Source organism: Herpailurus yagouaroundi, unplaced genomic scaffold, assembly GCF_014898765.1.
Source record: "Herpailurus yagouaroundi ecotype Mexico unplaced genomic scaffold, PumYag 428, whole genome shotgun sequence".
Lineage (NCBI taxonomy): Eukaryota > Metazoa > Chordata > Mammalia > Carnivora > Felidae > Herpailurus > Herpailurus yagouaroundi.
Window position 1 is genome coordinate 201687 of NW_024412645.1, and position 27414 is coordinate 229100.

A 27414-nucleotide genomic window follows, 5' to 3' on the forward strand; every position below is an offset into this window, starting at 1 on the left:
TGCACATTCCAACTGCAATTCTGTAAAGGATAGCACACATATGGGTGAGGCCACAATATGAAATATCTGTATTAAAGCCATGGGATTATGGGTGCTTTCTCCTCCAGATTTTCTTAAATACCATTGTTTCATTTTTCTTACAGTTCAAAAGTAGGGGGAGCAGAAATTTAAAAACATTATATTCTTTATGGGATATATAAATGTACATATATATGTAGTAAAAATATTAAAACAGACCAGAAGAAAACATACCAAGTTTAAAACATGTACAACTTTTCAGAAGGAAGAAAACAGGGTCAAGAAAGATAGAGATAAGACTTCCATAATATCTGTGTTTTATTTCTTTCTGTAAAAATGACTGATTTTTTGAGATCTATAGAATCTGAGTGGTGGTCTTTGCTATATTAGTCTTTTTACTTTTTTGTATGTTTGAAGTATTTCAAACATACTTTTTTAATTTATAAAAGTAGGGGAATGAATAGGTAAATATACCACCAGCACTAATAGAAAAGAACTCTCCTGTAATCCTATGGGATCATTTGTTTCTCAGCTCTTCCCAGATTGCTCCTTCTCTAAACTACTCTTAGCCCTTAATAAAGGGGGGGAGAAAATAGAAGAAAGGAAGGAAAAAAGCAAATTTCCCCAATGCTGCTAAGCAAAACCAAATTGAAGTAAAATAAAAAACTATCACACTCTAGACCAGGGGTCAGCAAACTTTTTCTGTAAAGGATCAGGTAATAAGTGTTTCATGTTTTGTAGGCCATACAGTATCTGTCTAACCTGCTCAACTCTGCAGTCAAAGCATGATAGCAGCTATGGACAACACAATATTAGCCATGATCCAATAAAACTATATTTACAAAAACAAGGAGTTAGATTCAGCTCAAAAGCTTTGTTCCTGTCGCTTTGAAAATTTGACTGAACCACGTCCATGGGATTCATGGGGAATAATAAAATTACAGATTCAGTTGGGAAAACCTCTTGAGTTTTTTTCATAGGAGTTTTCTCATAGGAAAACCTATGAGTCTCTGACCATGAGCCTTGGGCAGATTACTTCATCTCAGCTCAGATGCTTTGAGATCCTGTGATTCTATATGTGTGCTTATGCTGCCCATTCTGGTCCAAGTTGTATCTGAGCCCCAATAAATCCTGCCTGGCAACGACATTTGAGATCAAAAGCCCCATTGCTCAAATTTCTCTTTTCATTTGTGAAAATGAATGGCTCAGGTAATAAGTATTCAAACTTTAGGCAAAAGCCAAAGCTCTTATTTTCACTCAAGGATCCAAAATGGCCAGTGGAGTTGCTGTAAAAGTTTACTGCAGTCATGTTAATAGCCCCAGGAAACATAAATAGGGACATTCAGTCATCATATGTAATGCATAAAGTCTGAGGCTTATCTCAAACGATTGCGTACACGTGAATAAGGTATGTGATACTAGGAAATTTTACAGAGCAGAACACTTCTCAGAACTTGATAAGTCAGGGTGCTCGGGAGGGGGACAGCGGGGAGCCAATACAATTCAGTGGAGTGCATGGAGGAATAATCAAATCCGGGTCTCAAAGCCCAAAATCTGGCCACAAGACAGTAGCCATGTCAAGATTCCACACTACTGCTACTCAGTGGCCTGGATCACAACTGGACCCCTGCACCTGAAATGCTTTTTCTCTCCTATCAATTACATACTCATTGGATCCCTATGTCCTCCCCAAGCCTTCCTGGCATGTCCCTAGTTGTTCTCTATGTGGACTTGGATCTCACAAGACCCCTTCTCTTCTCACCCATCACACACAATGCCTCTACACACACACAACAAAATTGATTAATCTTTGTGTGTAATGTAAATAAACACCTATCTTACTTTATTAACAATTCTTTTCTTTTGTCCATGAACTTGAAACTCATGTGTATCTTAATGTGAACTCCTAGAAGGTACATTCAACATCAGCATAATTATTTTAATGATTTCATGTTCTATGATTCATGGTGAACCTGAAGTCAGCCAAATGTATAGAGACAAAGTCTCATCTGTCTGACCCTTCCCCGCCCCTCCACTCTGTCTAAATGTCCTTCCTTCAGACCCTTCGTACCAGTGTGTAGTCAATGTTCTCTCCTCATAGTCCTCTGAAATCCTATTCTTGGAAACTTGTTCATAGTTATTTAACAGGCTATCTTAATTTTTCCCAAGGTTTTGAATTTTAACTGACTCTGTACAGAAGAAATGAAAGACTTAGAAGGCAGGGACCAGGGGTGCCTGGGTGGCTCAGTCAGTTAAGCATCCAACTCTTGATTTTGGCTCACAGTCGTGAGACAGAGCCCTACATCGGGCTCTGGACTGTCAGCAGAGTCTGCTTGGGATTCTCTCTCTCTCTCTCTCTCTCTCTCTCTCTCTCTCTCTCTCTCAAAATAAATAAATAAAATTTTAAAAAAAAAGGCAGGGACTACATAATGCCAAAGGTTTGGATTCAATAACAGGGATCCTACTGCTCATCCTAAAATTCTGCTACTTTTTAACTCCACAGAGTCCCTTCCCTTCTTGAGAACTGTTTCCCCATCTATAAAATGAGAGCATAGGACATAGAACTAGATGATCTATCCCATTCCACCACACTATGCTTTCATTCCATCCCAGCACAGAGTAGAACTGTAAGAACACAGACTCTGAAACTAGAGAGACCTGGGTGCCAATCTTGATTTTGCCATACACTTCCTATGTGATTTGGGACAAATTACCTAACTTCTCTGAAACTCGGTTATCACTCCTACAAAGTGGAAAATAAAACAGAAATCCTTACCCATGCAGCACTGTTATGTGAACTGGAGATGGAATAAGTAAAGCCCCTATTGGAATCTAAGCAAGAGACTGACACTAAATAAAGGGCAACCCTCATCCTTCCTACATATTATTCAAGGAATTACTGCCTCTGGGCAGCAGATGGAGCAGGTAGGATGTTGGGCAAGGCCTCCAGCAAGAAGCCCCAGAAATCATACAGAGAGGGAGCAGCCTATACCAAGTACTATTCAAAAGCAAAAATCAGAAAAAGCTGACTGCTGGGGAATAGGTTCCATCAGGACTTGAGCTGAGTTAGACTGCCCCTCAGCTACCTGGGGGCTCCCAAGTCAAAAGAGTTTAATCAGTAACCTGAACAGTAAGTGTTTGGAAGGCAAGGAGAGAGGTTGGGCATCTAGTTTATTTATATGACTACCCCACACCAGCTCCAAGGGCAAAGAGTACCCTTTCCATGGCAACTACAGTCAACAGACTTTTACCCGCTTGAACTGTGGACTTGAAGGTTTGGTTCCAAGATGGAGAACCCCAGTGCCCTCCTCTCAATGCTCATTAGACAGGTGCCACCTCACAAGCTAAACTAAGGAGCAGTTCCTTTGTCAACCCCGCCCCCAGCTCCAGGGTGACCTCCTTTCCCTCCCTGCTTACATTCCTTTTTCTCCTCCTATATCTGCTCTTCCCTCCCTCAGGAAGCCTGATTTCTCCACCCCTCCCAGCATTTCCAGTCTAGGCTCTGCACTGATATCTAATGATGTAGGATTGAAAAGCCCAGGGTCTTCATCTTATAACTAAAAACTAACCCTGAGGAGAGGAGGAGAATGTGAAGGTGGTGAAATCATCACAATGGTGGCAAAACACAAAGAGACCAGTCAAAGGCAATAGCAGTTTGAGCCAGGAAGCTGGGCAGGGAAAGAACAGTGTTCTGGGCATCAGTCTTAACCCCAAGACAAAGCCCTATCAGCCCTATAGGCAACAGCATGTTTTCATTGAGTTGTATAAAAATGTATGTGCAAGACCATTCAATTAGGAAATAATAGTCTCTACAACAAATGGTGCTGAAAGATTTGGACATACACATGCAGAAGAGTGAAGCTGAACCCCCACCTCACATCATATACAAAAAAATAACTCAAAATGGATCAAAAACCTTAATGTAAGAGCTAAAAATATAAAATCCTTCAGAGAAAACATAGGGATCAATCTTCATGATCTTGGATTTGACAATGGATTCTTAGAAATTACAGCAAAAGCATAAGTAAATAAATAAACTAAAAATAGATAAACTGAACTTCATCAAGATTTAAAACTTTTGTGCCTCAAAGGACATTATCAAGAAAAGGAAAAGACAACCTACAGAAAGGGGGATATTTGCAAATCCTATATCTGATAAAGGTCTAGAACCTCTAAAGAACTCTTTCAACTCAACAAAAGAAAAAGACAAACAATCCAATTTTTTTAAAAAAGTGTGTTCATGTAGGCCAGGGCTAGGGCTGGAGGGTAATGATATAAAACTGAAAAATAATTACAGTAAGCTGAAGATATAGATATAGGTATTTCCTTTAAAGAAAGTATAGTCAAATACAATGTATAGACTTCATTTGGATTCTGATTCAAACAAATCAACTATAAGAAGAAAATTTTTATATAATCAGGAAAATCTGAATATGGACAGGTATTAAACTACCTAAATTAAGAAATTCCTATGGATTTTTTGTGTGATAATAGCACAAGGGTTATGTTTTTGTTTGTTTGTTTGTTTGTTTGTCTGTTTTAAGTCAAAGATGAGCCACCTGGGTTGCTCAATCAGTTAAGCCTCCCACTCTTGATTTCAGTTCAGGTCATGATCTCACAGTTCATAAGTTTAAGCCCTGAGTCAGGCTCTACGCTGACAGAATAGAGCCTGCTTGGGATTCTCTCTCTCTCTCTCTCTCTCTCTCTCTCTCTCTCTATCTCTATCTCTATCTCTCTATCTCTCTCTCTCTCTCTCTCTCTCCTCCCTCTCTCTCTCTGTTTCTCTGTGCGTGTCTCAAAAACAAATAAATAAATAAATACATTTTTTAAAGTCAAAGGTATATTCTGAAGAATTCACAGTTAGGGGCGCCTGGGTGGCGCAGTCGGTTAAGCGTCCGACTTCAGCCAGGTCACGATCTCGCGCTCCGTGAGTTCGAGCCCCGCGTCGGGCTCTGGGCTGATGGCTCAGAGCCTGGAGCCTGTTTCGGATTCTGTGTCTCCCTCTCTCTCTGCCCCTCCCCCGTTCATGCTCTGTCTCTCTCTGTCCCCAAAAAATAAATAAACGTTAAAAAAAAAATTTAAAAAAAAAAAGAATTCACAGTTAAATGACATAATATCTAGGATTTGACTTAAAATACTTCTGGAAAAAAAGTTAGAAGAGATAGGTGAACAAGAATGGCAAAATTATTATCATTGTTAAAGCACAGTGATGAGATTTAGTTCCACAAATGCTCATTGTACTATTCTTTCTCTGGGTATGTATGTTTGAAATTTTCCAAAATAAAAAAAAAATTACAAATGTGATTTAATATTGTAGTCATCTTGGCTTTAAGAAACCAGGAAAATAAAAGCTCTAGCAGCTATTTTTTAGCACCCCACCTAGCTAGAGCAGAAGGCTTATTTCAGATGCAACCTGACTCAAATTTCAACAAATCTTTTGCAAGATGCTGAGATTGGTCTAATCTTACCTTTGGTGCTGGATAGGGAAGGACAAGAAAAAGGAGGAAAACTGATCATACCCAATGAGAAAACTCCTCTGATAGAGCAGTGAGCACTTTGTAACTGCTGACCAACAGGAAAAGCTACAGCCACTCCCTATGTGGTCTCAGAAAATGCCACTTCTCTCTCTACCTCCGGATTTAGCAATGGATTCTTAGAAATGACACAAAAATATGAGCAACATAAGAAAAAACAGATCTAAAAAAACAGACAAGAAGCCTCATGCAATGAAAAGAACAGTGAGATGGAGCCAGAGGTCTGGGTTCTACTTTTGATTCAGGATCCTGAGCAAGTTTTCTCTAATCCCAGTTTTCACTTCCCTGTCCATAAAAGAAGAGGGAAAATTTCTGAGGTCACTTCAAGAGTTGCCACTGACTGCCCATGTTTAAGTGTATTAGAAATATCACCTAGAGCCAAATTCTGATCCCTCCAGGCACAAAGACTCACAGCTAACTCTAAGGTTAGAACTAGCCCTTAGATATTCTGAAGTTCCTTTCAGTCTTCTATTAAGAACAGTTTTCACTGAAACTTCTTGAATCTGTTTATGTTTTTAACCTTCCACATGGTGAAGGGTAAGGAATTCCATGTGTTGGCTCTTTGATGCATGAAATAGGACTTTACTCCTTAGAATAAGAAGACTAAAGGACCAAGTTAATAGAAACAAATATTGTTGTCCCTTGGTGGGCCAGGATGTACTAAGAAGAGGGAGCGGGCAGGTTCTAAGATAGCCAATGCCCGTCCCCGGGGCAGTAGACTCACCGAGATCTTGGTGAAAATGTAGAGTAACAGGGACAGAATAGAGAGGTAGATCTGGATCCTCTTGCCTCCAAATCGCTTCCTCAGGTACTCTGGCATCGTCACCACCTGCATGAGATGTCATGGAGGTCGCCATCAGTCAGAGTGACCAGAAGATCCAGAGCAAGCAGAGCAGTGGCATCCACATGGCATCAGATATATGCTCAAAAGTTAACCCTCGTGGGTCAGAGAAGTCTGTGATGTAGCCAGATGGCCCCTATTCTCCAGCCATTTGCTCATCTCTTTCCCACATGCCCTACCACTGCAGGGGTAACTGGGTATTGTCCCAGAACATTTAAGGTACCCAATAAATACTTCTTTAAATGAACACATGACTGTACATAACCAAGAAAGCAGATCTTTGCCCTGGAAGAGGAAGTGATAGATATATATCCCTATACAACATGCCTACTATGAACAAGACACTATAACAAAATAAATAAACATTAAAAAAATTGCTTTTAGGTAGTCAAAAATTTTTTTAAAAAGTAGTCAAAAGTTTATAACCTGGAAAAGAAAGCCAAAACACAAGTCATTCTCTGCCACTTATTCCATAAAGCCTCCTCTGCTTTCAGGAGGATGGAGCTCATATTATATATGTGTGTGTGTGCATATATGTGTATACATATGTAAACATATATAAATATACATTATCAGCAAGACATGGAATAACAGAGCAGATACTTACCCCAGCCTTAATGTAAATGGGAACAAACACCCAGCCTAAGACAACCACCCAAATCAGGGCCTGAAACAGACAAAAAAAAAAAAAAAAGCACGTAAAGTCAAACCAGGAGGAACCTTAGCTCACCCTGCTGCCTGCAGGGCCCTCAACTACTATAGGACAATCAGCAAGCATTTTCTCCTGGGGTTCTGGGGACAACTCCCTTAAGTGGCCATCAGAAACTGAAAGAGGCTTTTGCTGCTCAGTTGGCCCATGGGAACAGCAGTAGGGCATTAGTGGAGGAGACACCAGGGGGCTGCCCACAGACATCCCAGCTCCTCTTGCCTCTTCTCTGATTACAAGGAGTAAAATACCATTTAGAGAACTTTTAAGTAATAATAATTAATAATAATAATAATAATAATAATAATAATAAATAATGGGAATCTGGTGGTAAGGATTTCCAAACCTCTAATATGGCCAAAAGGGTACAGGAGGGCTTGGATTTTTTTTAATTTTTAAACAATTTTTTTTAATTTATTTATTGTTTAATTTACATCCAAGTTAGTTAGCATATAGTACAACAATGATTTCAGGAGTAGATTCCTTAATGCCTCTTATCCTTTTAGCCCATCCCCCCTCCTACAACCCCTCCAGCAACCCTCTCTTTGTTCTCTATATTTAAGAGTCTCTTTTGTTTTGTTCCCCTCCCTGTTTTTATACTCTTTTTGCTTCCCTTCCCTTATGTTCATCTGTTTAGTATCTTAAATTCCTCATATGAGTGAAGTCATATGATATTTGCCTTTCTCTGACTAATTTTGCTTAGCCTAATAGGAGGGCTTGGATTTTTAAAGAAAAAAACACTATTGCCATCATATCTGTAGTTTTCTCATGTTGCTCTGGTAGAAGAGCAGCAGGACCCTGGGGCTCCTGAAGCTGTGCCCCTCTTCTATCTGCATCCAAGGGTGTCCCTGGTTGGTTCCCTAACACTCAGAGCATCTCTAAACATAGACTGAAGTGGCTGACTGGCTGACTGCTAAAACTCCTTCCAGCTCCAGGACAGTGTCTCTGATGTTACTCACATTCCATTCAAAGCCCCCAGTGGCGATGCCTGCTGCAGCTCCTGTCCCTGCCAGCCCCACAAAGTGGCCACTTCCAATGTTACTGGCAAAGAGAGATGCTCCAACCTGGAAACACAAAGAGAAAATCTGGTAAGAACTCTATGGTCCAGGACACTCAGAGGTAGACCAAAGAGAGAAGAGACATGTCACCCAAGAGAAGGACAAGAAATAGAAGAGGCAGGCTGGGAACTTGACTGTGTGTTCGTTGGGACCACAGGTTCACAAGATGGATGTGGGGTCTTGGGTAATAGTGAAGGAGAGGATGGAAGAAAAGGCAATGTGTATCCCCAAATCAGATCAAATCTGATACAAACCTGTGGGGTTTTTTGTCAGCCCAATGCCAAAGAGTGAAGAAAATATGGGCAACCCCACAGTTCACTGAGCCTCCCTTATAAGTCTTCCAAAGGCTGTCAGCTGAAAAGCAGGGCCTGTGCCATTCATCCCTGTGTCCTCCAACAGTTGACCAATACCTTGACCAAGGACCTTGACCAATACTGGCTCTCAGTAAATGCAGACAGTTTTAACAAAAGAAATCATTTAAAGGAAGCCTCTGGGCATCAGCCCTCTCACTTACCAGAGAAGTCAGGGGGTAGAGCCTATACTTCCCAATGATTCTTAACTATTAAATTCTATGATCCCATGTGCTCCCAAGAAACATGAGATGCTACTAATAATAACTCCCTAAATCAATATAATATTTTTATTTTTTATTTTTTACAAAGGTCTCATAGACCCCATGGACACATACACAAAACACATGTATTTTTCAAGGACATACATATGTCTAAATACATAGGTAGAAGACAGATTGGAAGGATATATATTAAAAACCCAAGATTGGAAGCCTGGAAGGAAAAAGGAGAATGAGATTGTAAATGGGAGATGGAAGAAAAAACATCAGATAAAACAAGAGAAGGATCTTGCACTAACTAATCATAATACTGTGCCATCAACTCAATTGCATCTAAGCTCCAAGAGAACCCCAGGAAGTTTTAGAGTCCTTCTGTACCCAGGAGGAGAGGCAGAGCACCATTTGATAATTATCAAACTAGTATAATTATCCCCATTATTGCTTAGCAATGGGGGAAAGCTGGTAGTTATTTATCTATTATCCCTAAGATGGTCCAGATCTAGAACAAAACAAAGAACAGTATTTCACAAAACACAAATTACTCCAAGAAACTGTCCTAGCTACATCAGTCCCTACCTCCAATATAAGGTAATGGTTGCTTAGTACCAAATAGTTAAGTCAGAGAGGAGGGCGTTCCCAGAAGGCCAGGTCAGAAAGTCTCTGGAATGATGCAATAATGATATAAAAGTACACTCATTCATTCACTCAGTGAATATTAATTTAGCATCAACTCAATGTAACATGCACTATTCTAGACCCTGGGGACTCCAATGTGAATAGCACAGACAAAATCCCTACTCTCCAGAATCTTATATTCTAACCAACATAAATAAACATAAATAAAATTTTTTAAAAGAGAGATCAGAGAATGGTCAGTGCTGTAAAGAGAACAGAGAGGGTGTGATAGAGTGACTAGTTCCAATTGGAGAGTCAAGAAAGGTCCCTCTGTGTAGATGCCCTCTACATTAAGATTGAAGTGATAAAAGAAGTCCAATGTGTCAAATCAGAAGAAAAGTAGTTGTAGTTAAGAAGCAAAAAGAAGGGGGGGGCGCCTGGGTGGCGCAGTCGGTTAAGCGTCCGACTTCAGCCAGGTCACGATCTCGCGGTCCGTGAGTTCCAGCCCCGCGTCGGGCTCTGGGCTGACAGCTCAGAGCCTGGAGCCTGTTTCGGATTCTGTGTCTCCCTCTCTCTCTGCCCCTCCCCCGTTCATGCTCTGTCTCTCTCTGTCCCAAAAATAAAGAAATGTTGAAAAAAAAATTTTTTTTTTAAAAAAAAGAAGCAAAAAGAAGGGCAGACTGGCTGGAGTGTTGTAGGCAAGGAGGAGGGTGGAATGAGATGAGGCTGGGAAGCTGGGCAGGGATATATCAGGAAGGTCCTAGCAGGCAAGGAGGATAGGAGGTTTGAATTTTATTCTAAGTGTGGGAAAACACTGGTGGGAGTGGGGGGCAGTTAATCAGTGGAGAGAAAGGACTTAATTTGCTTTTTAAAGATTGTTCTCAAGTACATGGAGAAGATAGTGTTGGGGGCAAGGGAGAAAACATAAAAATGTAGAGGAGGCTATTGCTGTATCTACATAAGAAGACAGTGGCTCGGTCTCTGGTGGTAGCAGTCAAGACAAGGGCAAGTGTAGAGATTGGAGTGTGTTTTAGAAGCAAGTTGACAGGAGTCCTGAATCTAAGAGTTACCCTTGAACGATCAGGTGTGGGAAATGAGAGAAAGAGTAATCAAGGATAACTCCTAGACTCAGGACTTGAGTAGGTGGATGCCATTTATTAAAAAGGGGAAAATGGATCCAAAGATGGGTGGATAAAGAAGATGCAGTAATATATATAATGGCATATATTACTTAGCCATACAAAAGAATGAAATCTTGCCATTTGCAACAACAATAGACCTAGAGGGTATGATGCTAAGTGAAGTAGGTCAATCAGAGAAAGACAAATACCATATAATATCACTCATCTGTGGAATTTAAGTAACAAAACAAAACAAACAAAGAAAAAAGAGATTTAAAAAAACTCTTAAATGCAGAGAATAAACTGGTGATCACCAGAGGGGAGGTTGCAGGGGGGTGTGAAATAGATAAAAGGGATTAAGAGTACACTTATCCTGATGAGCACTGAGAATTGTACATAATTGTTGAATCATATTGTACACCTAAAATTAATATAACATTGTATGTTAATTATACTTAAATTTTAAAAAAAGGAAGGGGAAATTTGGAGGAAAGCAGGCTGTTCAGAGATATTCACCTCTTTCTCCTCAAAGTTGGATGGAGATAACAGTCCACTTTTAATCAGAATTACCTTTGCCATGTAGCCTGCCTTCCATGATCCATTATCTTTTCATTTATCATCTCTCACTTGATAAATTATTAAGCCTAATGTTGTACTATTAAGAGCATAATTACCAGTAATGATTAACTGCATTAGATTAACCATAAGTTCAAGAAGTCCTCTCCAACATCCCTCCAAAGGGAATCATTGAACTTTAAGAAGTTGCTGGCTTTCCTGAGGTACCCCCTTACTGTCTGATGGAATAGGGGCCAGGAGAGCTTTGCCTTGCACAGATTTACTTAATTTCTGTCATAGTCACTACTCTTCTCCAAGTCATTTGCCTTGGCCTCATTCTGGACTCCCTCCCTTCACCCCATGGCCTTCACTCAATCATTTACCAAAACCCTGACTCTGCCTCCACAAAGTCAAAGGCATCTAGCACTTCTTATACTGCCCTTGTACAGGCTGTGATTATCTCTCAACAGGCTTCTAGATAATTTCCAGTCTCCCCCTACACACATGGCCAGTTCCCCAAAGCACAACTCTGATCAAGCCACTTCCCTATTCAGAGAACCTCCTCAACATCCAAATGGGCCTGCCAAGTAGTCTTCCTGGAAGTTCCAGGTTTAAAGACATAGTCCTAAGAATTCAGAAAGATTTCAGGTTAGAGTCCCCTCCAGTGAGAAGGAAGTATGAAAATAAAAATTAGAGTTTGAATACTTTCTTAACCTCTTACTATCTGGGTGATCATAACATCTGTGAGCCTCAATCTTCTCTCATGACAGGTTGTTCAGAAGTCAAATGAGATTATGAATCAGTAATGATTGACATTTTACTGACCCTCAAACAGAGTCCTTTCTCTCCTCCAAGAGGATAATCACTTCATCCTCAAAGACAACTCACAAGAGCTACAATGGACACAGTTGGAGTCTGAATTGTGTTCCCCCAAAATTCATGTGTGGTAGTCCTAACTTCCTAATGTGACCTTATTTGGAGATAGGGTATTTAGGGAGGTAATTAAGGTTAAATTAGGTCATAAGGGTGGGGCCCTAATCTATTTGATAGGCCTGGTCCTTATAAGAAAAAGAAAAAGACATCGTCTCTCTCATCTCTCTCATTCTCTCTCTCTCACTCTCATTTTTTACTCAGAAAAGAGACCATGTGAATGCACAGACAAAAGGCAGCCATCTACAATCCAGAAAGAGAGGTCTCACCAGAAACCAACCCTGACAGCACCTTGATCTTGAGCTTCCAGCCTCCAGAACTGGGAAAAAAATAAATCTCTCTTGTTTGAGGCTCCCAGTCTATGGTATTGTGTTATGGAAGCCCAAGCAAGCTAATACAGACACCATTGCTTCATCACCTCCATTCCCCTGCCAGGTTTTCATTCTGCCCTTCCTCTCACTGAAGCTCATTAACAACGCTTTCATCATTCTAATTTCCCAAACACTCCCTCTGTCTACCCCTCACCCACATTCATGCCCATTTGGGAATCATGCCCCATCCAGGGAGTGATCCAGTGACATGAATCATCATGTCCTTCTCTGTAATCTCCTCCCACATTGCCTCTGAGTTCAGGGTTTTAGACTTCATCTAAAATTTCCCCAGCTTGACCTTGCTTTTGACTAACTTCTTTCCAAGCCTTCCTCATCCCCTGATGGGTCTCAGGAAGCTATTATAAGTATTTAGATGGCTTTACTGTAACTGTGCAAGATGAGCTGGGTCAGACAACACTCAACAGGTTTGATAGCATGGTAATCAGGGAAATAACATAATGTGACATCACAAATGGAAAAAAAAAAAACCACTACATTTTCCTTTGAATTTGGAGGAATTCATAATCACACTTTACTACCTAAACTCCTTACCCTAGAAAGTTGGCAGGATGGGAAATACTTGGAGAAATTATAGAATCACAGAGTCTTAAAGAGTTATATGGACCCACAAATGTCACAGTTTGAATCCCTTCTGCAACACCCCCCCCCCCAAGTGATGGTTGGTTTCTGGATGCCATGCTTCTAGTGACAGGGAATTTGCCCAATTTACAAGGCAGCTGAATCCATAGAGGAACAATTCTAATGGTTAAAAAGTCCTTCTTTACCTTGAGCTGAAATCTACCCATTTGTCTACTTCTGCCTTCTGGAGTGATACAGAACAAGTCAAATCTCTCTCCCACAAGCTAGCTCTTCCAAGGTCTAAGGAAAGGGATTGTGCCCACCCTCAAATCTTCTCCAGGCTAAGCTTCCTCTTCTCATGTGTCTGCTCCTCACTGGCCATGGAATTGAATCTCACCATCTGTGTTACTATCTGCTGCCCTCAGTTTTAACAGTGTCCACAGATGGGCCTCAGGCCCAAATGAACCACTTTAGACATGGGCCATCCAGAGTGAAACAGGCTGCCCTTCCTGACTTCCCATACAGTTTTAACATTATATGACTTCAAATCCTCTTTTAAATCTGTCACTCAGCCATGAGTGCCTGGTGGTAGTAAGGACTAAGCCAGTCCCTCTAATTCTCATCACTGTCAGAAAATCTGCCTCTAAATTATTTGGACCATTTAACAAGAACAGATTCCCTCTCATTGCAGTTTAGATTCCTGATAATACCAATTTGGTTTACCTCAACAATACAGTGGCTCTAACACTTAAAATTTTTTCACTTCGATTCTTCCAGGGTTTGGCACAAATATGATATTCTCCCATAAGCCTTACCTAAAGAGAAAACCACTTAAACTACAAAGGAAAATAATCTAGCCAAATTAATTTCTCCCTACCAACTATTAATGTCAGAAGTTGGAAGCTAGCAGGGATTGCATCTATTCCTCGATAAAAGGCAGACATTGGTCTCTTCAATGATCACTTCTTCAGTTCTTATCACAGCCCTACAAATGGACTTCCTGAACCCATGCTACTCACAGAATGTTCCACGGGCCAGGAGCATCAGCTTCACCTGTGAGCTTATGAGAACAACAAATCCTCTGCCCCCACCCCAGACCTATTGAATCAGAGTAGTAAGCTCTTCAAGTGATTCTCATGTACAATAAAGTTTGAGAAACCTACCTACACTGTACTAAATGTCACTGTTATCTCCACAAACTTGTTTGACCTCTCTTCAGGAACAAGAGCACAGGGACTAACTACAAAATTAGGATGCTAAGGTGTGAAGGACAAAAACTTTGGGGTGAAAGGGACTTTCTCCAAAATTCTCTACTTAACCTCCAGAGTTTCAAAGGTCTGTTACCATGGTACTCATGCTTCCCAGTGGGAGACACTGTCTCTTCAACCACATGCCAACACAAGCATGTGGACTGAAAGAATTTTTGACCAATCTCACAGGTAAAACTTCAGAACTGGGTGGTTCAGTCAAATAAAGACTTCCAGAATATCCTGCAGCAAAATTATCAAGACATTTCAAATGGAAATCCACAGATACCACTCAAAGGCTTTGTGGGAAATCCTACAATTTTTCTCCTCAAGAGATTGGGTTGTAAGAATTCCCAGAGGGTAATCTCCACCACCAGAAGCAACAAACCTTGCTGATTGGAGGACTCCTCTGCCATGATATGACACTGGGAAGAGGAATTACAGGCTTTCAAGACTTTCTGCAATACAGCCCCCTCCTCTTTCTCCACTCCCAGCAGCCTCTCCATACTCTTTCACATCCCCTGCACTCCAGCTAAATTATACTAACTCAGTCTCCTAGATATGCTCTGGGCATTCCTGCCTTCTGAATGTATTTATGCCATTTCCCTCTGCTTCAACCTCCTCTCCATCAACTCTTATGCCCCTAAAACACTGACCCAGTCTTCAAAAGGAATCCCAGTCTCATCTCTCCACTGACACCATTCAAAGCTGATCTCTTACCCCTCTGGTCTCTCATCTCCAATCCTCATCTGTTGTACTCTCCAGGGGCATGACACTGCTTCTGTCCAAGTGTTATTCCCCACAAACCTTCTAGCCCTCAAAGAGGATTTCTGCTTCTGCTGAGCATAGGACCTTTCTTGCACATGACAAGCATGCAGTAAAAGTCTGCTGAGTGAGTGAGTGGACTGGTGTATCAAATCCTTGGATGGCAGCAACTGAATGCCTTAGAGCTATACTTATTTCCACTGGTTACATAGAGTTAAGGCTCTTCCCAGGGACATGTCAAGGATGGCTCTCTCTTGAGGAAGAGGCAATAAACTTGGCCTGCTAGGCCTAGATGGGGCCCAGCAGAATAATGAGGTGTGCTAGGATTATGCACTACTCTGAGATGTTAATATGGTGACCTATAAGATCAGTGTTAGTAAGAACAAGACCTCAAGTGGAATCTGACCTCCTGGGTTAGTCCATCAGGCAAGTAAACACATTCTCCCATATATTTCTGATAGAAATGCAATTCTGGAAAGCAGTTGTTGGTACATATCAAAATCTCATCTCCTTCTACCATATGATCCTACTTTTTAGTACCTTAAGAAAATTATCAGAAATGCAGATGGGGCGCCTGAGTGGCTTAGTCGGTTAAGCGTCCGACTTCAGCTCAGGTCATGATCTTGAGGTCCGTGAGTTCAAGCCCCGCGTCGGGCTCTGTGCTGACTGCTCAGAGCCTGGAGCCTGTTTCACATTCTGTGTCTCCCTCTCTCTCTGACCCTCCCCCATTCATGTTCTGTCTCTCTCTGTCTCAAAAATAAATAACGTTAAAAAAAATTTTTTTAAAGAAATGCAGACAAAGTCTTATACATGAGTTTCATTAGTATGTTCATTGCCATGTTATTTACAATACAGGAAAGTTGGAATCAACATAAATGCCCAACCACAGGAAGACAACTGGATAAATTAAGGTACATACTTGTGATCGAATATTATGCAGCCATTAAAATCATAGCTTTGAAGAATATGTTATGGTGGGAAGGTGATAGTGATAAAATCCCAAATAAAAAAAGAATATACAGTTTTTTATAGACATAGACATAGTCATAGACATAGACAGAGACAGAGACATAGAATTATATCTCCAAATTTAACAGTGGTTATCTTTGAAAGAGAAAACAATGAGCGTGTTTTCATACTTTTCCAATATTCCCACAATGAATTTGTGTAACTTTATAAGCAGAACACAATTCATCAAAACCTTTAACAATAAAGGGAAATCATTCCAGAGCTGTCTCAGATTCACTTGCAGAACCTAAGAACAAAGTATGTAAGGAAGTCATGTGTTTGTTGGGGGCAATATAGAAAAAGACATGAAATGTCATTGAATGCTACCTAAAAATTATGTTTTGTGTGACAGGAAAAAGGAAATAGGAAATATATGGTACAGCCTGTTTATTTACCAATATCCAGTCATCTCATATTGGAGCTAGAATTAACTTGGAAATGATTAAGGTTGACCTTGTAATTTTCAAATGAAAACAAAATTATAGCCCAAAGGAAGAAAGTGATTCAAATTTATGCATTAATTCTATCTTTACTTCCACACCCTTAGGAAAGTAAAATAGTATGCGTCCACTCTGAACCATTAACCCAAGAGTCAAGAATTGCCTAAGGCAGTGGACAACTACCTGTGTATGTCTTCCTCAGACAATGGTTCTCAAACTATAGCATGCATCAGAATCTACAGTAAAAATACACAAAAACCAGCAAAATCTGAAAGATAAACACATTCAGTTTTAATGAAATTATGTTCAAATATTGCATGAAACATACAAACACTACAAAAGTATTCATTGTTTGTCTGAAATTCAGATTTAACTGGCCATCCTTTATTTTTATTTGCTGAATCTGGCAACACTAATTACAATCACCTAGATTTGTTAAGCCACAGATGTTTGAACTGCATTCCTTCAACTTTCTGATTCAATATGTTTGGGTTGAGGCTGGAAATTTTGCCTTTCTAACTAGAGCCCAGGTCTTGCTGGTGCTGCTGGGGTGGGTACACTTTGAGAGGCCTGTCCTGGGAAAATAAGAAAGGGAGAGGGGATGACTTTTACAATGCCTCCTGTTGGCCAAGTGTCGGGACAGGCACTTCATTCACTTCATCTTACATCGTGCTTACTACAGTCTGTGAGGTAGGGATTATTCTCATTTTCATTTTACAGGTAAGAAGACTGAAGACCAGAGCAGTGATTTGCCCACAGTCCTACAGTCTAACATGACCAATGTCCAAGGGACAGAAAGGGAGGCCACAGTGCCACTCTGACTTTCTTCCTCCTTCCCCAGACATTTCTTTCTCAACTTCCCTGAAGGGGCACAGTCAGGTCAGGCCTCCCTACCCATTTCATTGTAAATCTAGGAACAGCATGTATAGATCTGCATCATGCTTGTATTTCAGATTCTTCCCTCATCCTCTGAGGAACTGGTCTTTAACCTGAATTACTATTTTGATTTCATTCGTAAGATATCTTTTCATAGGGGAGATTTGGAGAGATTTAACCTTTGACTTTTGCCATCTCTTGAAGATCACAATTCCTGGACTGGGACAGAAGAGAAGGTGGGACTCATATATTCAGACCATTTTGGTAAATGATTCTGGTAAATGTTTAGACACAGGTCTTGCTCCAGAGCCATCATAATCTCTGTTTACATTAACTCATGCACTCCATAAACAATGGTGGCCTTTCACTCATTATCTTCACAAATCTCTCTCCTTGTTCTAAGAGCCAAAAGGGCAGGAAATCAGGAAACCACTGCCAAGGCTGGCATTTTCCCACAGGTTGTTGGCACAAAACACAGGTGAGGTCTTCTCTTGGCATTTATAGGTCAAGGAGGCTAGAGACCAACCAACCCTCTCACCAATTCAGATAGGTTCATCCTTGGGATCATCAGCTTGCAGTCCCTCACTCAGAGGGCCTGACTGAAATGCATTATCTACCCCTACACTGGCCTCCTTTCAGTTCCTCAAATATCCCAAGATCCTTCCCTCCTCAGGCCTTTGACTATTCTGTCCCTTCTGCTTGGATTGCTCTTCCCCCAAACTTCAAATGGCTGCCTCCTTCTGATTCCTCACATCTCAGCCTAAATGCTCAATTCTCAGAAAGATCTTTCCTGATTCTCTTATGTATTTTGAGAAACACCCCTTTTCTTCCCTCCCACCCTTGACTCAAATACACTTTCTTAAGACCACTATTTGTAATTTTGGATTATATAATTTTGTAAGAATGTGTGTGTGTGTCTCTCTCTCACACACATACACACACACTAATATATGCCAGCACCTAACACAGAATGTGGCATATAATAAGTAATCAACATGTAAATGTAGAATAAAGTAATAGCAATGCATCAATGGATAAATGATTGAATTCACAGTTTAAGAAGGAGGAGCTAAAGATGAGGTACAATTGGGGCGCCTGGGTGGTGCAGTCAGTTAAGCGTCCGACTTCAGCCAGGTCACGATCTCGCGGTCTGGGAGTTCGAGCCCCGCGTCAGGCTCTGGGCTGATGGCTCAGAGCCTGGAGCCTGTTTCCGATTCTGTGTCTCCCTCTCTCTCTGCCCCTCCCCCGTTCATGCTCTGTCTCTCTCTGTCCCAAAAATAAATAAATGTTGAAAAAAAAATTTTTTTAAATAAAATAAAATAAAGATGAGGTACAATAATAATGATGATGATGGGAGCACCTGGCTGACTCAGTAGAGCATAAGACTCTTGACCACAGGGTCATGAGTTTGAGCCCTACATTGAGTGTAGAGATTACTTTAATAAAAAAGTGATGATGATGAAGATAATGATATTAAGAATAGCCAGTTTGGGTAGGACTAATTACATACTATTGTAAATGATTTACATATTTATCTAATTGAATCCTCAAAACAACTCTCTAAGATAGGTGCTATGGGGATGCCTGGGTGGCTCAGTCAGTTAAGCGGCCAACTTCCGCCCAGGTCATGATCTCATGGTTTGTGAGTTTGAGTCCCATGTCAGGCTCTGTGCTGACAGCTCGGAGCCTGGAGCCTGTTTCGGATTCTGTGTCTCCCTCTCTCTCTGCCCCTTCCCAGCTCATGCTCGCACTCTGTCTCTGTCAAAAATAAATAAACTTAAAACAAAATTTTAAAAAAGATAGGGGCTATGATCTCTATTTTTCAGTTGAGGAAACTGAAACACAGAAAGGTTGAATAACTCACCCAAGGCCACAAAGCTAGGAAGGGGGACCTGGGGTTCTAAACAAGGCAGAGTGACTTCAGAATCTCTGGTCTTAACCCTAACTCTAAATCACCGCCCTAATATAAAATTTACCCAAAGTAAAACATATAGGTCTCAGTGACTCAAAATGTGCCACGCAAATGGTACAAAGGAAAAGCCCAGACACATTTATTTTTTTAGGGTTTTTTTGGTAATGCTTATTTATTTTTGAGAGAGAGACAGACAGAGTGCAAGTTGGGGAGGGACAGAGAGAGAAGATGACACAGAATCTGAAGCAGATTCCAGGCTCTGAGCTGTCAGCACAGAGCCCAATGCAGAGCTCGAACCCACATACCGTGAGATCATGACCTGAGCCGAAGTCAGATGCCACCCAGGTGCCCCAACCCAGATACATTTCTAACATGAATAATCCAAAGACTTCATCCTAGCTGATAGTTTCAGCATTCTTCTGACTTCAACCAACTAGCAATGTTGATTATAGTTTACTTTTTCCTTTCTCCGTCTGGGGAAGCGCTAACATGTTAGAAAATATTGGGAAGGTATCCAGAGTGAAAGAAGAAAGCAGGAGCTTATACACCAAGTATATGACAGGAAATTGGCTACACACCCATCAACTGATGCCTAAGAACACAAAGAATACATGGGGTGGTGAGTGGCTGTGCATTAATCAGTGAAACTCTTCAGAGGAGACTAAGCCATGAAGAGTGGCAGGGAAATAGCCCTGACAAAAAGAGAGAGGACAAGAAGGACAAGGGAGAGAGGGTGAGGGAAGGAAGAGAAGAAATAGGGGAAGGAGGAGGTGGTGATAGAGGAAGAGGAAAAGGAGAAGAGAGAGGAGAGGCCATTCAAGAGCAAGGCAGCAACTGGCATGTTAAGCAAAAAACTCTTACCACATAAGAGATACATATCTATGGGAATAGCCAAGTTTTACAAAATCTTGTCTCAGCCTTAAAAAAAAAAATGTTTTAGATAGTAAGGAAGCATAGTCACATCAGCCTTTTTTTCCCCAAGGGATCCAATGAGGGCTAAAATCAGGCACTCTGATTGGGGCCAGGATTGCTTTTCCAGTTTTGCTACCATGAACCTTAAAAAAAAGAAGTCTAAAGGAAAAAAAAGTTCTCTGTACATAGAAACAGAAATGTGGAACACTGCTAGAGAAAGGCTTTGACTTGGACCCAGTACCTTCCTAACCTCCTGAATTCTTACCACTGCCTACACTCTGTGGCCACTGCTCCAGAGAGCAGAATGCAGGCTGAGGTCTTAGGTGACATCAACAAGGGGATCCAGCATGAGAGTCTGAGGACATGTCCCTTTCCTCCCTCCCTTTTCTTTAATTTAGCACGTATTTCTCAAATGCCCAGTAGATGCAAGGTCCTGGACTAAGTATTGGAAGAAAAAAAAAGATTAAGAAAAACATAAGCTCTGCCCTGGGATAAATGAAAGCACACATAGCCATATGCAAGTAGAAGACAACCAGCAGGAAGAAAGGGTCAACTGGACTTGGCAGTCACTTCCACTCAACCTTATGAAAGTCAAGTACTTGTTGGTCCTTCATCTCACATTTTCCTGAGCTTTGTTCCCTTGGTGACCTTTCTACCTCTCCTGTGTCCATTCCCCTAGTTCATGTTCTTTCTCTCTCAGGTCTTATGTTCCCAGGTCTTAGATCTACCAGACTCTTCCAGGATGCACCCCAGTAGTATTCTAAGTGGATGAACTTTGATTTGATCATTGGGATTTACAGACTTAAATATCAAATCAGATATATTTTACTCAAGAAAGTTTAGTAAGTATGAAGAGCTATCTTCTTTCCTTGGGGAAAATATTCAAAGGGGTCTCTGGTTAGCCCTAACTGAAAGAATTTCTTGGTTTTCAGGTAACCCTCTAGACTACATCTATTGATCTCACAAATTTCCATCTCAAAAGATAAGAAGAAAGAGACCTGAATAACAGAAAAATAGAGAGAGTCCTAGCTCTGTCATTATCTTGTGTGAACTTGGGCAACCCATGGGGTTAATCTCCATTCTTGCTGAATCACTAAGGATTCAATCAAATACAGGATATAATAGTCCTTCAAAAGTTTTCAGCTGAAAAAAGAAAAACAAGAGCTAAACCTGAGAATTTGCTGAGTGCCAGGCACTGTTCTGAGACTGTGCATATGTCCACACAACAATCTCAAGGAAGTACTGTTATCCCCATTATAGAGATAACAAATGTAAGACACAGAGATGTTCAGTAACTCACACAGCTAGTAATGGGCAGAAGCTGGATTTGAACCCAAGCAGCCTGACTCTAGGGCCTAGACCTGAACAAGGTGTCAACGAACTAGGACCTATAAACCAAATCTGGTCCTCAGCCTCTTTTAGTAAATAAATTTTTATTGGAATACAGCCAGGCCCATCCATTTATGTACTGCCCATGGCTGATTTCATGATACAACAGCAGAGTTGAGCAGTTGTGACAGAGATCATATAGCCTACAAAGCAAAAATATTTGCTATCTTGCCCTGTAAAGAGAAAGTTTGCCAACCCTTGCCCTAAGTCACTGTGACATACACCTCTCTGATGATTCTCTAATAATAAAAGAAGGAAAGGAACTGTGGCTATTGAGAGACACACAGCCATTCAATTTTCAAGACCCTCGTTAGCAATAGACTGGCTAGCATGCCCACACCCATTCTTGTTTCCTCCTCTGTGGAAGAAATTTTAGTCCTGGGAGACCTTTGAGATGCTCAATCTGACTGTTCCTCATTACAGAGGAGACTGAAACCCAGAGAAGTTAATGATTTGCCCGATGTCACAAAGCTGGGACAACCCAAGTCCTTTGGTTCTTTGTGAGGTTCCTATTCCCTCTGAAATGTTTACTTCTTCATTTAAGGGGGTTTTCAAAGGGTTGACTCAACCCCATTGTACCCCACCCATTTCCTTGGAGCTGACTCCAGTAAGTATGACCAAACTCTCCTCCAAAAAAGAATTCTCCACTGGGCTGTGTATCTGGGCCCCAGCCTATCTGAGTAATTTCTGCTACCAATAGACAAGGAGTGGGGAATTTCCCCTTCAATGCTCACATTCCTGCTTTCCCATCTCCCACATACCCACATAACCATTACAACGTAGCACACAGCTGTTTGTTAAAGCTTCCAACTACAGAAGGGAATCCTGGGCCACGAAACAACCCACAGTTACAAAAGGTAATATCATGGTTTCATGTTACTCAGTTGGCTTGGCTTGCTCACCCATGACTCAGACTTCTGGGGGCCTCCCTGCCTGGCTCCCTGTGTAATCTGTCTCCTCTGTAACCCAGCCCTGGAATCCTTGCTCTTCCTTTTTAATTATCTCTCACTTCTACACCCAGGCCAAGGTGCATATGATTTCTCTCTCTCTCTCAGCCTCATTAACTTTTTAGGAATGGAGTCGTTTACCAGGGCTCCTAAATTTTCATCTGTCACAGGTCATAACTGCTCCTTTCAAAGTCCCCTAAGACCCAGGAATGTTCCCAACTGGCCTCTCTGTTCAATCTCCTTTTGGACTTTTCAAGATCCAGTTTCCTCCTTTTTTTTTTTTTTTTTTGATAGTGAATACTCAAGTCCCCCAAGTCTCTGATGTATTGACCCAAGGTCCTTCCTCCTAAAATACCCTAGGACTCTTTCCCAGAGCTGCTCTTGTTGCTCACTCCTCCTACAGCACAAAGCGACAGGGCTAAAGGCAGATGGAGAGGGAAAAGTGTCCCATTAGGGGGTTTCTGACAGAGATGTGAGCTCCAGAAAGACTGTAGCCCTGTGATGTTCTCCTTGGGCCTGCACATTTGAGAATTGATATTTCAATTATGAACTTCCAGGCCCGACAGACAGGATTAAATTGACTTTGTAATTTAATACAAAGAGAAATTTAGATGTATAGGTTTAATATAGTTTAAACTCTTTTTCAGTTTTGGAGGAAAAATACTTAGATTTGCATTTTCTCACATGCTATATTTTCCTTTACTCTTTCAAGTGTGTATTGCAATAGTGCTTTAAAACCATTTTAAGGGCACCTGGGTGACACAGTCAGTTAAGCGTCCGACTCTTGATTTCGGTTCAGGTCATGATCTCACAGTTCATAAGATAGAGCCCTACATCAGGCTCTGCACACTGACAGTATGGAGCCTGCTTGGGATTCTCTCAGCACAGAGCCTGACACGGGGCTCTAACCCACAAGCAGTAAGATCATGGCTTGAGCTGAAGTTGGACACTTAACTGACTGAGCCACCCAGGTGCTCCTACAGTCAACAAATTTTTAAAACTCACTATTTTAGAATATAACCATACTTTATTGAATCTAAGACACCAACTACTGTAAGACATACCATGTAGCACAAAGAAAGAAAAAACATTAGCATTTAAACTGTGGCATGCCACTGATTGATTATAACACATAAGCCAATCTCAGAGTTGTTAAAATGTGGTCATTGTGGTCCTATAAATCATTGATGATTTATAGCAGTATAAATAAATATACATATAAGCCATGTTCATTTATTCACATGGTTGATCTGAAAGTTAAATTTAAGTGAAGTGGCAGTACTAGCTTCACATAAATATTAGTTTTCATTTACTAGGCACTACTAAGTCCTATGCCCCAGACAAGTGTCAACTGGGGGGTTGCCTTGTCATTCCTATCTTCCTTATACTTCTTAATATTTTCATTTACTGAGTACTTCCCAAGTGCTGAGTGCAGTACATGAATTATCTCATTGAATCCTGACAAGAACACTCCAAAGCAGGTACTATTCTCCAACTTTATAGAGGTAGAAATTGAAGCTCTGGGAGGTTCAGTGACTTGACCAAAGTCACACAATTAGTAAATGTGGCAGATCAGATATGCTGACTTCAAAGCTAGAATGTTCTAGCATAAAAGCATTCTCAAAGCTGAAAGGGACTTAGAAGTCATTGCTCCTCCATTCAAGAATCTCCTTCTCTAGCATCCCTAACAGATAGTGATAGTTTCAGTATATCTGACCAGATAGATAAGCACCTATCCAAACCAGTAATTATCAAACCTGCCTGATAATCAAAAGCATCTGGGAAGCTTTTTATAAATGCGAATTCCTGGAGCACCTGACTGGCTCAGTCAGTTGAGCATCTGACTCTCGATTTCAGCTCAGGCCATGATTCCAGGGTCGTGGGATCAAGGCCCACATCAGGCTCTGTGCTGAGTGTGGAGCCTGCTTGAGATTCTTTCTCCCTCCACCCCTCTCCCTGCCTCTCTCTCTCTCTCTCTCTCTCTCTCTCTCTCAAAATAAAAATAAAAATAAATAAAAAGCAAGTTCCTGGGACTCTCTTCCAAGGTTTTTTTTCTTTAAGAGGTCTTGAGTGAGGCCTAGAAATCTGTATGTTTGGAAGCATATTCAGGTGATTCTGATGAAGCAAGTTTACAAACCATTAATATAATCTCACAAAGTCTTAGGTAGAAACCACTGTTGGGAGAAGAAGTTGAATATCAGCCCCATCAAGGAAGTAGTGACTTCTGCACAAAAGAAGAATGATGCCATGCTTCTCCATTGGTTAGAATAATCCAACACTGAGACATGAGTAAGGTAAACAATACCCACAGGAAACTCCACATGAACCATTGAACCCTACATGTTTTGGGTGGGCTAAATCCTTTTACCAACTAAATCTCAGCCCAGACCCACTCCCAGGTGCTATCAGGAAGAAAGACATCATTGCTAGTTAAGATGTGATGTGTTCCCAGGCCTAGCCCAAAATGCATATCTCCTAAGAATGGTTCTGCCCCAAACCACCCCCTCACTACTTTCATTGGCTTCTCCATGACCCAGAGATTAGAAGTTGAGGTCTTATCCCCAATAAAGCAGCCCTAGAAATTTTACATGAAGAGGTATGAGAGTTTCCTATCACAGTAGGGGGAGGAGGTCTGGATGCAAACCGAAGGCAAATAAGCACTTGGCAGGCATACTGTAGGGAGCAGTGAAGCATTAGATGGGGTGGAAGGTGCACTGCTTCCAAAATAAATAAACCTCCTATTCAGCTCTCTAATTCAACAAATCTCAAGTCCACTAAGATTTCATCCAGCCTTGGCTCTGAAATCTGTACAGCACACTGTCCAATAGAACTTTCTACAATGGGGGAAACATTCTAGATCTATACTATGTAATATGGCAGACACTATCCACATGTAGCTATTAAGCACTTGGAATATGGCTAGTGTGGGAAGAAATTTTTAGTTTTTAAATTTTATCTAACTTTAATTTCAATTTAAATAGCCCATGTGAGGGTGCCTGGGTGGCTCAGTCAGTTGGGCGGCCAACTACAGCTCAGGTCATGATCTTGTGGTCTGTGAGTTTGAGCCCCGTGTCAGGCTCTGTCCTGAGTGCTCAGAGCCTGGAGCCTGCTTCTGTTTCTGTGTCTCCCTCTCTCTCTGCCCCTTCCCTGCTTGTTCTCTGTCTCTCTCTCTCTCTCTCTCTCTCAAAGATAATAAACAATAAAAAAACAAAAATAAATAAAAATTAAAAATAGCCCATGTGATTAGTGGCTACCATACTAGGCAGTGCAGTTCTAGAGGGACTGACCCAGCCTCATCCTGAACTTTGTGATCAAAGCTGCCTATTCAACACCCGCTTTTAGGAAAGTACGAAAGTACAATGCTCGAGAAGATAAAATATGTCAGGAGGGAGCACCATGATGGGGCCACCACAGAAATCAGCATCTGCCCAATATTTTTAGCCACCTTAGGGGTAAGGCAGAAATGACTTCAGGGATAGTCCAAGCAACTGTGAAGATGCCAGTTATTAAAATCCATCCCAAAACAGCTGATCAAAGGCCAACTTCAGGGTGTGATGTGATTTCCTTGCAATTTCTCTTATGCTCTGCATATGACAGTGACAATTTTTACTTTCTTGTTTCTCTTCCTCCAATCAACTCAGTGCTGTCACTTTCTTTTCATTGTTTCTATGCTTCATTAGCCACCTCTTTCACCAGCTAGTCTTGCTTATATCTTTAGTCCAAAAAAAAAAATGCACAACTTGGCTAATTTAGGCAACCAGTCATTTTGGTGAGAACTCTGGGTTGAGATGGTCATTGGACTTAACTGGTAAGCCAGCCAGAGCCCTGTGCTGATAGGATGGAAGGGGCCTCCTAGTTTCTCTTCCACCCACACACGTGTCCTTTAACTGGGATAGTTCCACCCATGTACGAATATCAGGAAAAATACCTCTCAAATATACAACAAATATACAACATACAAAATCCTCCCAGAGCTGAAAAAAACTGTAGGAACAGTAGGGGCTCCTCTCCATCTGTTCTATGAGTACTTATTGAGGTTCCTTTGTGTATCAGGCATTGCTTTCAGCTCCCAAGGTAAGACAAATAAAGTCTCTCTTTCATGGGACTTAACATAACAAAAATGTAGTAAAAGAGTTATTATTTATTGAGCTTCCACCCCATAAGAGGTACCCATTTCTCATAACACTCCTGGAAGATAAATACTATCATCCCCAATTTATAGATACAAAGGTGGAAGTTCAGGTTTTCCCAAGATCACTTCAGTCTGTGTGTTCTTTCTGCTTCTCCACACCGTCTGCTTGTGTAGTCTCTTCCTCTACTTATACAGTAAAGGATTCCAAGCACATTTATTTAAAGGCTATTCCCTTACCACAAGAGATTAAGTTCATCCAGATTAAGACCTGGTGAGCAGAGGACCCATTGTTTAAGGCAGGAAGGAAGAATCACTGCCACCCAAAGCCAAGAAGAATAGGGCCTTCTATGGGGAATTTTGTAGTTAAGCAAATAGTTTTCAGAGAAAACTTACCGGCCACCACACCATACTTCGTCCTGCCAGGAAGAAGCCTCCAACAGTCCCACGATTAGTGGAAAACATAGCCTGAAGAGGAAAGGTCAAAAATTTAGTATAAAACTAGAACAGAGCAACTTTGCCTGCCAAAAGGACATACCTCTCCCACTCCCATATACTTGTACTTTCTTTTACTGTCTTTATTTCTGAGGCACTTCCACATTCCTTACTCCCCTAGAACTCCACTATACTTAGATGAAGGAGGCAGGGACCTACATATGACAGACAAGAAGACTGAAGCTCAGGTTTAAAAACCTTTCCCTGGTGCAGCTCTGCAATGAGTTCACAGTGTGGCTTCAAGCAAGTCACTCCACCTGAATGTTTGTTACATCAGAAAAATGGAACTTTTCATGCCATTTTTACAAGCATATTCAAGGTGCCTAATGAAATATCATTCTTTTTGGGATGCCTGGCTGGATCAGTAGGATAAGCATCTGGCTCTTGGTTTCAGC

At 41.2% G+C, this 27414-nt stretch overlaps 1 protein-coding gene across 2 annotated transcripts in view; it reads right to left on the minus strand.

The window, feature by feature from the left end:
- SLC5A1 (solute carrier family 5 member 1) overlaps window positions 1-27414 on the minus strand; it is a 101464-nt gene that overhangs the window by 67028 nt on the left and 7022 nt on the right. For both annotated transcript variants that reach the window (XR_005787012.1, XM_040463809.1), the window contains exons 2-5: window positions 26921-26992; window positions 8059-8163; window positions 7001-7060; window positions 6277-6381 (exon numbers count right to left, since the gene is read on the minus strand). Coding sequence is in view for 1 of the 2 variants with exons in the window: in XM_040463809.1 (XP_040319743.1) it covers window positions 6277-6381; window positions 7001-7060; window positions 8059-8163; window positions 26921-26992 (342 nt within the window). In the remaining variant the exon portion in view is untranslated. The remainder of the gene's footprint in view (window positions 1-6276; window positions 6382-7000; window positions 7061-8058; window positions 8164-26920; window positions 26993-27414) is intronic.